We start from the raw sequence: 13,987 nt of genomic DNA, 5'->3' as shown, positions 1-13,987 counted from the left end.
AGACTGCACTAGGCTGTACTAGGGTGGACTAGGCTGTACTAAGATGGACTAGGCTGTACTAGGCTGTACTAGGCTGCACTAGGCTGTACTAGGCTGTACTAGGCTGTACTAGGCTGGACTAGGCTGGACTAGGATGTACTAGGCTGGACTAGGCTGTACGAGACATTACTGTACTATAGCCTATGTAAAACTATTGGCCGTGCACCCAAACTCATGTAAAAACTATGGCCTGTGTACACAGTGGTTCATCTCAAGCGTGAGGACCTACAGGGTTGACAAGAGCCTAGTACAGCCTAGTAGACCCTATTCTAGCCTTTCCCAGCCAGATCCAGCCTAGTATAGCCATCTAACTGTGCGTGCGTGCGTGCGTGCGTGCGTGCGTGCGTGCGTGCGTGCGTGCGTGCGTGCGTGCGTGCGTGCGTGCGTGCGTGCGTGAGGGTCCACGGGAGGTCACTATACCAGAAACACTGTTTCCCATAGCATACTGTGGACCTACAGGACATTACTGTACTATAGTCTATGTAAAACTATTGGCCGTGCACCCAAACTCATGTAAAAACTATGGCCTTTGTACACACTACAGTGGTTCATCTGAAGCGTGAGGACCTACAGGGCTGACAAGAGCCTAGTAGACCCTATTCTAGCCTTTCCCAGCCAGATCCAGCCTAGTATAGCCATCTAACTGTGCGTGCGTGCGTGCGTGCGTGCGTGCGTGCGTGCGTGCGTGCGTGCGTGCGTGCGTGCGTGCGGGTCCACGGGAGGTCACTATATCAGAAACACTGTTTCCCATAGCATACTGTGGCCCTACAGGACATTACTGTACTATAGTCTATGTAAAACTATTGGCCGTGCACCCAAACTCATGTAAAAACTATGGCCTGTGTACACACTACAGTGGTTCATCTCAAGCGTGAGGACCTACAGGGCTGACAAGAGCCTAGTAGACCCTATTCTAGCCTTTCCCAGCCAGATCCAGGGTCCACGGGAGGTCACTATATCAGAAACACTGTTTCCCATAGCATACTGTGGGAGGTGTACACAGAGCACTGTTCTAATAGTTTTTGCCACCCTGTGGAATTATGCTTGAACTGCAAGATAGGGCCCTAAAAATGTATTAATAATAAACAAAGAGAAACAAATCAGTGTGGGTCATCCGTTGGACTGATGGGCGAACAAGTGGTGTCCACGCGAAGAGTCGGGCCCAGAGGACATGTAGAGTCCCCCCCCTGAATTTTCACGCCCCCATGGGCCGCACGGTGGGGACCGGAAATTTGGCCTGGTGCACTGGCCATAGTCACTATGTTTCATGCACACAAAACTTGATAAATGTAATAATAATAATAATAATAATAATAATAATAATAATAATAATAATAATAATAATAATAATATGGGGGGGAAACAGACAAAAAGGGAAACACCGGAGACAGCGCCTCTTTCACGATTCACCCGAGACATTATTACTATGTAATCATTCCTTGTTTTTTTAATTGCAGGTCAATCTCACCTGACAGGCAGGGGAATTGGTCTTTTTGATGTTTGGTGTTTTGATCATCTATAAATGCACCAGGTGTGCGTGCGTGCGTGCATCTGTAATCCACGTAACCCGAGAACTGTTCGTTCCACCGACTTCAAATTTGCCTCGGTCGGACCCACGGTTGGACCAGAACCGCCACTAAAGGCCTCTCTGCCCAGGCTCTGGACAGTTTTTTGTTGTTTTGTTGATTTGTATTCATATGGGGACCTATAGAACATTTTTGCTTGGTTGCCTAAATGGCAACTTGTAGAATGAATCGTAATACCTCTTTTTTTAATTAGGGTTTTCACTCATACTGTATATGTGCAGAATTAATTGCTGATGTTATATTTTCAATTGCAGGTCAAACCCATGCGCTAAACGTCAGGTTGAGGTTAAATTGTTATTATGCAGATATGGTCTCTGGTTGACATGGAAAAAATATGTATTCACTAATCACTATCACGTCACCGTGCACCATTGACATGCAGTTTGTTGTAACTATAGTATGCTGGAACCAGTCAGCGCAGTTCTACAATTTTATACAGTCATTCCTCAGCTGTATTGCAAAACTGATGCAGGGATCTGCACTGGTGGATGTAGTAAAGTAGGAATCAGGGATCTGTGTATGTGTGTGCGGCTGTGCGCATGCCCATCCTGTGTCCTTGCAGGTCCTGTGCATGGTGGTAGCTAGCGTTGTGGAGCCACCCATGCAATTAGACGATCGCTAACCCTAACCTCACAGAAATTTCGCCTAAACCTAACCTAAAAACCCTGTCCACCTGGATGAAACAGGGAAAAAGAGACTCCCTTGTGTTTCCGTCAGACACAGATGCACTTGTCCAGGTGGCCACATGTCCCTAGGTGCCCAGTTGTCCAAGTGCAGTGTGCGTGGACCTTATGAATACTGGGTCAGTCACGTCGGACTATTGGAAAATTTGGCATGTCGGAATATTTGGGTGCCGGACAGCCTGGACTATTGGTTTTTGGACTATTTATTTGCTTGTGCGCAGTGGCTTGTGCACAGTGTGAACATCAACAGCGCCACTTTGTCACCTGTTGGTACCCTAGGCCTAAACAGACAGACGGGACACACATTGCTGTTCCTTACTAAACAAATCATACCCGTGTGAACTGAGTGGTGCCGGCCCGGTTCCGGCGAGCCACCCCGCGTCCGAAGCGGTTGAGAAATGACAGAGTTACCGTGTGGGGAAATTAGCAGACAACACTCTCTCTAAGTAAGAGAGTAAGTAAGAGTGTGGTATTCTCTCTCCCTCCCTCCCTCTCTGTCTCTCGCATGCACGCACGGTGCACGCTCCACATTATAATTAGCAGGCAACAGTGCAACACTCTCTCTCTCTGTTTCTAGCTCAACAGCACCACTTTTGCACCTGTTGGTACCCTAAACAGACAGACATACATAGGGACAGACATTGCTTCCCATCATGCACCTGTGCACAGTGTGAAGCTCAACATCGGCTACTTTGTCACCTGTTGGTACTCTAAACAGACAGACAGACAGACAGACAGACAGACAGACAGACAGACAGACAGACAGACAGACGTAGGGACACACATTGCTGTTCCTAAAAATCACACCTGTGTGAAGTGAGGGGTGCTCTTATCATCATACATCATCATACATCACATTCCGTGCTCAACCAATCAAATCATCACAAATGTAATTCCGGGCAATCACAATTTGCGTCCTCACTTTTGTCTTCAATGTTTGTGTTTACATCATATTCATGACACTGAATGCTCCTTTAAGCCAAGACACTCATGAAGTACGAGCGTCATATGAATGGCTAGTCACTAGTTGTGAACGCAGTGAGCACTAACTATAGAAGCTGGCCTAAACTGTCTGTCTGTCTGTCTGTCTGTCTGTCTGTCTGTCTGTCTGTCTGTCTGTCTGTCTGTCTGTCTGTCTGTCTGTCTGTCTGTCCGTCTGTCTGTCTGTCCGTCTGTCCGTCCGTCCGTCCGTCCGTCCGTCCGTCCGTCCGTCCGTCTTTCTGTCCGTCCGTCCGTCCGTCCGTCCGTCTGTCTTTCTGTCTGTGTGTCACGCTGTAACACCACCGGCCCGCCACCAGAGGGCGCAGCTGTATCACACACAAAAACACACACACACACACACACACACACACACACACACACACACACAAACTTAACTTAAAAAAAAACTTAACTTAAAAAAAACTTAAAAAGAAAAAACTTTAAAAAAAAACTTTAAAAAAAAACTTTAAAAAAAAACTTAAAGAAAACTTAAAAAAACAAACAAAAAAACACACACACGCACACACACATACACACACACTAAAAAAAGAACTTCTGTCTTGTGTTTACACACTTTTGTCTTCAACGTTTGTGTGTTAAACACACTTTTGCCTTAAATGTTTGTGTTTACACAAACATTTACAATGTTAAATGTTAAATGTTTGTGTTTACACAGACCCTCAAAGCTGGACATATATTTTTTTATCGAAAAAGTATCAAACCGCACCAAAATATTAAATTCGAACCCAACCGTGAATATTGTGACTATTTTGCACCCCTAGGGTGGATTAGTTTTCTTGCCACCTCACATTGAACTTGAAGTGTGTATTGCAAGATCCTACAGGCTTTTCTTTTTTATTCTGTTTGAGGGCCTCCTACAGGTTTAATGTTTGTTTCTATGTCAATGTTTGATTTTAAAACGCCATTGACAATAGAGATAAGAGATCATTATAAGATAATTTAATGTTTGTTTAGTCACTAACACAAACATTAAATGCCTTATGCCATTGACAATAAAGATAGTTTAATGTTTGTTTTGACACCGTTTGTTTTTATTTACATCATCATCATAACATCATCATCATTTACACACACACACACACACACACACACACACTTCGATAGGACACCAAGAACGATGTAACGTACAGGGATCCCACCCCCAACAGCGTTCTGCATTTAGCAGTCGCCATTTTCAAAACATTGAAGCTTTATTGGTGTCAGCGATGGAGTTTAAATAAAGAGCCGGATCATTTGAATAACATTCAAGGTAAAGAAGGGAAGGGAAAGCATGTTATCTGATGTAATAACAAAACATATAATTCCTCCTCGTCTTTCCTTGGCCAATTTGCGACCGTATGTATGTTACATTGTCCTCCAGATTAGCGGCAGTAGCTAATGTTAGCATCGAAATCACTGCACATGAAACGCTAAAGTCCGATCTCCAACGTCACATTCATGAAAAAATAAAATAAAAAGGGATTTTATGAGCACATTATGAAAGAATGCCAAATATTCCAGGGTCTCGGTCTCCCTCCCTGAGCAGATGAGCATCTGTGGTGCTTGTCGAAGCAGCCGTTCATTTGTGTCACACTCACTGTCTAACATCGGGGGGGCAAACCTGAGTTTATTTCTAAAGTTTCTTGCCCCCTTCAACACTAAAAACCCATAATGGTCAAAATGAAGTCAAATTAATTGTATGTAGGCCTACAGTGTGCCCTCAGTCCCTACTACGCTCATTCTGTAGCTCCATCTCGGAGGGCACATTATGGGGCTTAGGTAAATTGTGCCTATTTAGATCAACGTTACAATATTCCGTTCACACTCGATTATATTTTCTTGTAATCCTATCTATGTTCTTGTTGGATGGACTCAAACGGATGGGACACCTGTAGGCCTGCGGCCTGCCGCCTACTAGTCCATTTCTATACAACAATCAGTTGCTAAATAGTTTTTTGAGCCCCTCCTATGTCTAGCTTTGAGGGTGTGTGTAAACGGTAAAACACAAACATTGTCCCAACACAAACATTGAATGCCATTGAATGGCCAGTTTTGAGTGTTTGTGTAACTGTAAACACAAACATTGAAGACAAATGAGGACGGAACTAGATGATGTATGATGATATGGGTGTGATTTTATATTGGAAATTTAAATGTAGCCTATTTTGATAGGTAGGCCTATCTATGTAGGCCTACTTGTTTTAGAGTTGTGTGAGTTTACCAGCGGAGCTATTTCACTCTTGACTCCGGATGTTTTCTGAGTAAATGTTGGGGGCAGGGAAGATTTCCAAAATGTATATAATTCTAATATACAGTAGGCTCTACCCGTCTTAGTCTTCTAATTATAATTGTTAATTGTACCTCCTCTCTGTTCTTTGATTCTCCTATTACACACGGTCAAACCTCTAATGTCCACACACTGACACACATACCTACTGTAGCCTACGTAAAGAAAACATTGTCTCGTCTCGTCACTCTCCATCACACTTCCACACTTTCTCTCTGTTGACAGGGACATGGAGCTGCCCAACTACAGTAAGCAGCTTATGCAGCAGTTGCGGACCCTGAGGAAAGAGGGACAGTTTTGTGATTGTACTGTCCTGGTCGGGGACAGTTCCCACCGTGCACACAAAGTGGTCCTGGCTGCTTCCAGCTTGCTCTTCAGGTTGAATTGTTTGTTTGTCCTTTTGAGACACATTATCATCATGTTTTCTCCCTGACATACATCGATTTACAATTTGGTCATACTAATTTAGCACAGTGGTTCCTCAACATTTTCAGGCTGTGACCCCACAATGATAAGCACTTAGAATGTAGGAGTTGAGGCATTACATTTAGTTTGACTCTTGTACCACAGATAAATATTGTAAAAATAGCAAGCTCACAACGCCTCACGTTGCGAGGCGTTGTGAGCTTGTAGATCGCCTTTTTATGTTTAGTTTTTTTTGTTTGCCCCTTTCTTATATTATTTATTATTTGACAATTTCGGTTTTTATTAGTAGTTTGTTGATATCAAATACTTGAAACTCGCATTTGCAAATGTTCTGAAATATACTGTATCATATTGTTTTAGAAAAAGATTCAAATACATTCTTTAAAACTCTTTGACACTTTATTTATTGTTTTCCTTAAAGCATAGCATAGCTTATTGTGGTCCATCTCCTTCCTTCTCTGGCAGATCTCTGATAGACCACTCAGACAGTATCTCCATTGACACGGCAGTTGTGTCATCCCTGGAGTTTGAATGTCTTCTGGACATGGTGTACACTGGCAAACTGCCTCCTGGCAAGCACAATGTCAGCCGGATCATCGCCGCCGCCGACAGCTTGCAGATGTTCGACGTGGCAGTGGGCTGCAAGAACATCCTCACCACTCTGATGAACCACCAGCCGACGGTCCTCCCACAGTCAGATGACCATACAGAACCCCAGGTCAGCAAGCCTGAAGCGACACCCTCGCCCAAGAAGGGTGATTTGATCTCTAGAAAAGTCACTACGAAAGCTGGGCCCGCTGGGGTCCAGGTGAGGTGTCAGGTGGAAAAGGCAGGCAGTGAAAATGAAACTGGGGATGAAGAGTTGTGCTCTGAATCTGCAAAGGAAGAAGAGATGGAGGAGGACATGAGGGAAGATGAGCCCTGTGAAATCCCAGGTAATTTTAGGCTACTCAGCTATTGGTTCAGAGTACATCTAATAAGTATTCTTTATATAGAACTGTATAAAACAAAATTACAGGCCTAAACAACAGTAATAAAGTAGGTGCCAAGAAGTTGCTGCTGTACAGACAATTAAACTAATAAAATATGACCATAATAAGTCCAGGTGAGGTTTTTTTAGACTTAGAGAGTTAAGCTAGGTTAAGAATGCAGTGGTGAAGGCTTAGGGAGTTAATTTGTGTGTGTGTGTGTGTGTGTGTGTGTGTGTGTGTGTGTGTGTGTGTGTGTGTGTGTGTGTGTGTGTGTGTGTGTGTGTGTGTGTGTGTGTGTGTGTGTGTGTGTGTGTGTGTGTGTGTGTGTGTGTGTGTGTGTGTGTGTGTGTGTGTGTGTGTGTGTGTGTGTGTGTGTGTGTGTGTGAGCCTACAGTTGATGAATAGCCAGCTCAATGATTTGACCTAGCTGACCTCTCACAACAGGTACACAGATCGACTCTCAGGGGGATGGCCCTGAATCCACCAGCAGCACAGATCAAGCCACCTGCAAAGAGGAAGAAGCAGAAGATGATGATGGAGAAGAGGAGGAAAGTGGAGAGGAAGAAAAGAAAACAAAGGAGAAGGGAGGGAAAAAAAGAGTTAAAGTATTGCAGTCGGAGCAGCCTTACTCCTGTCGCTGGTGTAAGAAAGGTTTCGCCTACAAGTGTCGGATGCTGGCTCACACCAAGCGCTGCCCCATGTCAAAGGAGTTCAAACACCAGTGCCTGCTATGCTCTGAGAAGTTGGCCACGCCACGTGCACTGCAGCGCCACCGCTCTGAGGCCCATCCGGATGCAGCACGCACCAAGAAGAAGGCAGTGTGTGACATCTGTGGTAGAACTTTTGCACACCCCTCAGGTGAGCATGCACCTGTATGCAGTTATGTATGCAAAAATGTATGTTATCAGAATATCAGTATGGCAACATAGTACTGACATTGGTCGGACAATTCTTCAGACAGAGATTATGTGCATTCTTCAGTTATGCAATCGTAAACACGCACTTGCACACATACAAATGCTATCATAAGGGCTAAACAAAATTGTGAAACCAGCTCATTATCAGGGTTTTTTTTATAAGAGAAGTAATATTAGCTCTACAACTTCTTACTGCTTGGATGTTGAGTTCATGATGAATAAAGATGGTCAATGGAACCTTCTCAGTGATGGTACCTATTTTCTTCTCTCTCACCCCAATACCCCTGTCGTCCTTCCCGACTCCCCTCCCCCTCTTCCCACCCCGATCATTTTCTCAGGGATGATTTACCACAAGCGGACGGAACACTTTGATGAGAAGCCGTTTGCATGTGTGGAGTGCGGAGCGAAGTTCGGAGCCAACTCGTCACTGAAGAACCACATGCGACTGCACACCGGAGAGAAACCCTACCTCTGTAAACATTGTGACATGACCTTCACTGTGGCTGCTGCACTCGCCTACCACACCAAGAAGAAACACTCGGAGGGTAGGCCTGTCACAAATCACAGTTATTACATAATCGTCTAATCGCAATTATTTGACATAATCGCAATTACTTTGCATAATCATTATAATCATTTCCATGTAAAAAATGCTCTTACATTTTCAAATATTTAAAATAAAGCACACTCTTGCACTTCTAAAGGTAGAGCTGCAAAAATATGTATTGTGCACCGTAACAACAATTTTCCATGTCCATTTCAGGCAAGATGTACGCATGCCAGTACTGTGAGGCCCTCTTTGCCCAGTCCATTGAGCTGACTCGTCACGTGCGCACACACACAGGAGACAGGCCCTATGTGTGTCGGGAGTGTGGCAAGGGTTACAGCCAGGCCAGTGGTCTCACAGTTCACCTGCAGACCTTCCACAGTAAGAAGAAAGATGGATTGATATACACATATTTGCTTATATTGAAATGTAAATGTAAGGTCTAAATAGTGCATACAATTTGTGTTGCACTGCTAACCTAACCACACCCAAGGACCAAGGTGTGATGCATTGGTGATGAATGGAAACGGTGGTGTTGAACACCATGTTATGTTTGAGAAGGCCATTCTTTGCTGACAAAGTAAACATTCCAAGTGAAGGATACTAATTGCCCCAGTTCTTCTATAATCTGACACAGAAAGTGTGGCTAATCTATAATTATTTTATTATTAAGGCTAAGAAATTGTAATATTTATTGTATTTACCATTACCATTATATATTTAGAAGAGTAGAGTGGAGTAGAAAGGTTTATGAATGTGTCACTTCATAATGAAATATACAAATATGTCTAAATGTCTTAAATTATTGCATAACGTTAACACCAAGCTGCATTGGACACATTTTTAAAGCTGTTAGTTCGATTAATTGTGTGCACTGCCTTTTTTCTAAGTTAAGGTTTATACAATAGACATGATTGGGTAAGTACTCTGACACACCCACCAAGTGAGAGAAAACTTTGCTCAAAAAGCCCGCTTCACACTGTTTTGAGGAATTGTCATTTGATTCAACACAGAAAATGTTTCTGTTTTTCAACTGAACAAGTTGTCAATGGTTAAATGGTTATAATTCTATGATTGGGATGTAGCCAGCATTGCAGTCTAGTTGAAGGTATCCACCTGTAGAGGGCAGTCTAATGCTTTTTTTCACCACTGTGTCTCTAGGATGAAGCTACTCTTTCTTCAAAATGTACAAAAATACATTAGGAATTTGGACTTTTTTCTAAAGTCCAAAGGTTTTTATATTTAATTGTTTTTTGTTTGTTTTTTACCTTTTGAAATAATAACAAAATATGTATAGGAAACGTCAAAAAAGAGATATTTTCTTGTGACAAAAAAAATCCACTCTCTCCCATGTCAGACATTTCAGAGCCACACGACTGTCAGAAGTGCCGCCTTAGTTTCTCCTCGCTGGAGGACCACCGGCAGCACATCCAGGAATGCCACCCCAAAGACTTCAAGTCCTCCTTGGGGTGTCCCGTCTGCAACAAGATGTTCACTAGCACCGCCCTGTTGGAGAAGCACAAGAGCACGCACGCCGGCAGCAAGCCCTTTAACTGTGACATCTGCCTCAAGTCCTACCAGGTTAATTGTGAACCACTTAAACCCTATATGCTTCTATACTTGGTCTGCTCTGCTCCTTTTTTCGCCCTGCTAGTCTAGTCGCTAGTGGTCCGCAACCAGTCTATTAAAATGTTTTGTTATGACCTGGATGACTGGCTGTTTTTTAGTACCCACTGGCAGAACATTTGAATGACGAGGAGGACGAATGGGTTGCACTTTCTCGCAAAACACGTACTTACCTCACCACACGTTCAACTTGCTCATGAACTCAATCTGTCTGAGGGTAGAAGGGCAACTGAAGTAGATCTACTTGCAGAACTGATCCACAAGCTCACAAGGCATTGCATCCACAAAGTGTTGTGAGCTTACAGTACAGTAGATCATCTATTTTCGTGTATAGATCGGGCTTAGACCTTCCTTCTCCCAGCAGGTGTGCAATCACATGTCAATGAAGTACGAGCATTACTTCCCAACTATGCATAAATATAAAGAGTACATTTCTATTCTAGTCAGTGAATAATTAATAGGTCTACATATTTACCATGATCTCCATCTCTCCATTCACAGCAACTGTCAGGTCTCTGGTACCACAACCGGACCACTCACCCAGAGGTGTTTCTGAACCAGAGCAACAGACACCTGAAGCCCCTGGTCCAGTGTGAAGTCTGCTTCAAGTTCTTCCCCAATACGGCCAGCCTGACCAGGCACCACGAGGCAGAGCATGCAGGTAAGTGCATACATTCTGGACAAGATGCATTTCAGAAAGGCGACTCCCTCCACCCGCCATCATTCACACATTCATTGCCACAGAAATACAGAATTCAATACGACTCTTGCTTTCGTTTGCATGTACAGGCACGTCTGCTGGTAAGAAAGATGACATAGATCCTATACACCACAATAAAGAATAGTAATTATGAAAAAGAGATTATGGAGGTGAGCGTCAGTACATTACTGGATATTGCAGCGACCAGGTAATCGCAATTTCCCTGGTTTGATTTTGGGTGGAGACCTGTGTTGCATGACCGTTCCACCCTCTCCGCCCTTTGTATCTTATCTAAAGTTAAATTAAAGCAAACATTGCTTAAAAAAACACAAACACACATTTCTGTCTCCGTTCTTCAGAACAATAGTAATACACAACCCAGTGTATATATGTCGCAGCATCTTTGTAAATGCTACCTGTTGGTTTCTCTGTGCCAGCGCCAGAGGTCTCAGCAGTGCGCTGCCCATTCTGCCCAGGCGTGTTCCCCAGTGAGGAAGAGCTGCAGGAGCACGCCAAGACCCGGCACCCCAGTCAGGAGGGCTCTGCCTTTGGCTGTTCCCTCTGCCCCACGGTCTGTGCCTCCCAGCACCTGCTCCAGGAGCACTTCCTGACCTGTCACGTGGCGACGGCAGCAACAGCAGATGAACAGGCGGAGCAGGGGGGAGGCGAGGAGCAGGAATCCACGTCCCATACAGTAAGCCTTTACGGAACTCTTAATGTGTGGTGTTCATTTATTGTTTAGGCTTTGAATTAAATAATAATATATATTAGATGATGATCATGTTCAAGGACATGCATAAATTATTCAAGTAATAAAGTCATGAATTCAATAATCTGAGAATTGGAGCATTAACCAAAAACAAAGTAGCACTCAGTAAATCTGAGTGCTACTTTGGTTTTGATTAATGCTCAGATCTTGTATTAATGACTTGAATGATTACTTAATTACTTGAGTAATTAGTATACCCAAATGTTGTTTATAGACTTTACATGTGGTAAATATACTACATACGACAGTGGTGTTGTTTATTTACACATACTTTTGAATGCAGTTTGATGCTCCTTTAAAGAAGTTAAATGTGCTTGTTTCTCGTGTCATGTCTGCTGTCCGGTTATCCAGAGGGAGCAGTCGGCCAGTGAGGGGGCAGAGACCAACATCTCTCTGGACCAGTCACAGATTGACGGGTCCGAGCAGGTTCTAGTGGCCCTGGGAGACAGAGAGGATGGGGGTCCGCCGTCGGAGGTGGTGGAGGTCAATGTGGATGACCTGCTGAATGGGACAGTCACTTTCATTTGTGGGGGCAACCAGTGACCTTTCAACCCTGAACTCTTGATCTAAACTTTAACTAACTTACTTTCATTTTTCTGGCATGGCTCTGTTTGTTGGAAACTAGCCATCTAGAAGAGGGTCTGCGGGTCTACATTTATTTTGCACGCTGCCAGTAGGAAAAGGAAGTACCTCCTCGCATTTTTTTCACAATTATGTTTTATATATATATATGATTTTTGTTGTCTCTCAAATGGAAGTCATAGATGACCGACGTCAAAGTTTGACCACATGTAGTCTGAGATCCACATGAAGCCAGGCGTTTATAGATCATGTCTTGTTTTTCACGTTGTTCTCCTAACATGATTAGAGGTTCAGACATTCAAGGACTTTTCACAAGTTAAGAGCCATGAAGACGATTATGTATTGGAAATGGAAAGTGAGGATGTGACCAAAAGGCAGCACTGAACCCCTTAGAATTGCTGAGATATGAAAGCAAAGAAAACGAGTCAAACTGGTTGATATTGATGTTCAATTCTATGGTTGTTGATTGTTGTGAAGTATTTGAAAAAGCGAGACATGAAATTGGAATTAGGCCAACTAAATATACAGAATGATTTTCAAAAGCTATTTGGTGGACTGTGTAATGGTTGTAATAGGTACACTGCATTAAGCAATGAAAAACAATATTGTCAAAATTCAAATGAATTTATTTGTTCAGCACAAAAGATTTCACAGAAACCTCGAGACCTTGTTATTCTTTGAGAAAATAAATGAAAATGAAAAAATGTCAGCCATTCCTCCTGCAAGAAACACTCAATTAAATAGAGTTAATGGTTTCAATAGTCGCTGTCCTGAGTAGTATCCTAGCTTAAACGAAGCATGTGTGTTGTAAGAGTAAAGGTGTGTAATCAGTGGAGTGATGTGCACTGTAAGCTATAGTACATGTTTGACAAACATGTACTATAATTGAGGCCTGGAAAAGTGGCAAACTCATAGTATTGATTTTCATGTTAAGCATCCTACTTCTGTGTTTACTTTGAAGCTGCCTACTCTGCTGACTCACCGGATGACATTTTGTGTGTGTGTGCGCGCGTGCGTGTGTGTGTATCTATATGTACACCGTATATATTCAAATTGGCTTGGTGGTGGTCTGTGTGTCGGTGGGTGTCAAATTACCTAATCACCTAACATGGCTGTAGCAGCTCGTAATGTAACAACGGCTCATAATGTAAATAACCTAAACGTAATAAAAGCTCATAATGTACTGTATAATAAAATGAACACATAATGTAATAACTGATGAATTTTGAAGACTCATTGTTGAAAAGTGTAATAAAAAATGAAGTAATAATCAGTATCATATGTCGGTAACATGGTCAACATCTTGTTAGTACTGTATCATATTAGTATTGTTGTCAGTGTCATTGATGGCGTGGAAAGGGTCAGTGACAAATTTGTGTGCATCTCAGTGTAGACATTGCTGAGGACCTAAAATGGGACACATCATATACCATGTATTTGTTAAACAAAATAACTGCACGAGCAGCACCTGTAGGCCTAGTCTCTGTCATCAGAAGAAATCCTGAGTGGGCCCCCTGCACCACCCTCGAACGGAAAGCCATGCACAGGGTAGTATGTTACAGTAACAAAGATTTGTCCCTTGCCTACTGGGACTGCGTGTAAACATTTATGCTGATTGGTTCAGTGGTGGCCGTCTGTAGAACAAATCTCTGAAAATATCTCTGACTCCAAGCCCTTTGCCTTTATTACACCATGAACTGTTATTACATTATGAGTAACATTATAATATTATGGCATAATGTAACACAAACTTATGCAAGAATGTGTTATTACTTAATGCGCTCATGATTGTATTACATTATGAGCAGTTGTATTTTGAGCTGTTATTACGAGTTCTACAATAACGTGTAGAAACATGACTATATTTTATATA

The 13,987-nt window shown here is 42.9% G+C and overlaps 1 protein-coding gene across 5 annotated transcripts in view; it reads left to right on the top strand.

Annotated features, from left to right (window-relative positions):
• Positions 1-13,957, top strand: part of zbtb40 (zinc finger and BTB domain containing 40) — a gene marked incomplete at its 5' end in the record, with an annotated part of 48,833 nt that extends 34,876 nt beyond the window's left edge. For 3 of the 5 annotated variants that reach the window (XM_079509253.1, XM_079509254.1, XM_079509252.1), the window contains 9 exons: positions 5,802-5,954; positions 6,468-6,937; positions 7,418-7,831; positions 8,229-8,435; positions 8,654-8,818; positions 9,795-10,018; positions 10,565-10,724; positions 11,201-11,457; positions 11,884-13,957. In XM_079509253.1, coding sequence (XP_079365379.1) covers positions 5,806-5,954; positions 6,468-6,937; positions 7,418-7,831; positions 8,229-8,435; positions 8,654-8,818; positions 9,795-10,018; positions 10,565-10,724; positions 11,201-11,457; positions 11,884-12,075 — 2,238 coding nt within the window. In that variant the 3' untranslated portion in view covers positions 12,076-13,957. Of the gene's footprint in view, positions 1-4,419; positions 4,560-4,580; positions 4,646-5,801; positions 5,955-6,467; positions 6,938-7,417; positions 7,832-8,228; positions 8,436-8,653; positions 8,819-9,794; positions 10,019-10,564; positions 10,725-11,200; positions 11,458-11,883 lie in introns of those variants that run through there. The other 2 variants (XM_079509251.1, XM_079509250.1) reach the window with 2 other exon arrangements.
• Positions 13,958-13,987: the final 30 nt, after the last annotated feature.

The sequence above is a fragment of the Electrona antarctica genome (genome assembly GCF_951216825.1).
Source record: "Electrona antarctica genome assembly, chromosome: 9".
NCBI lineage: Eukaryota > Metazoa > Chordata > Actinopteri > Myctophiformes > Myctophidae > Electrona > Electrona antarctica.
This window is presented reverse-complemented; position numbering and strand designations above follow the sequence as displayed.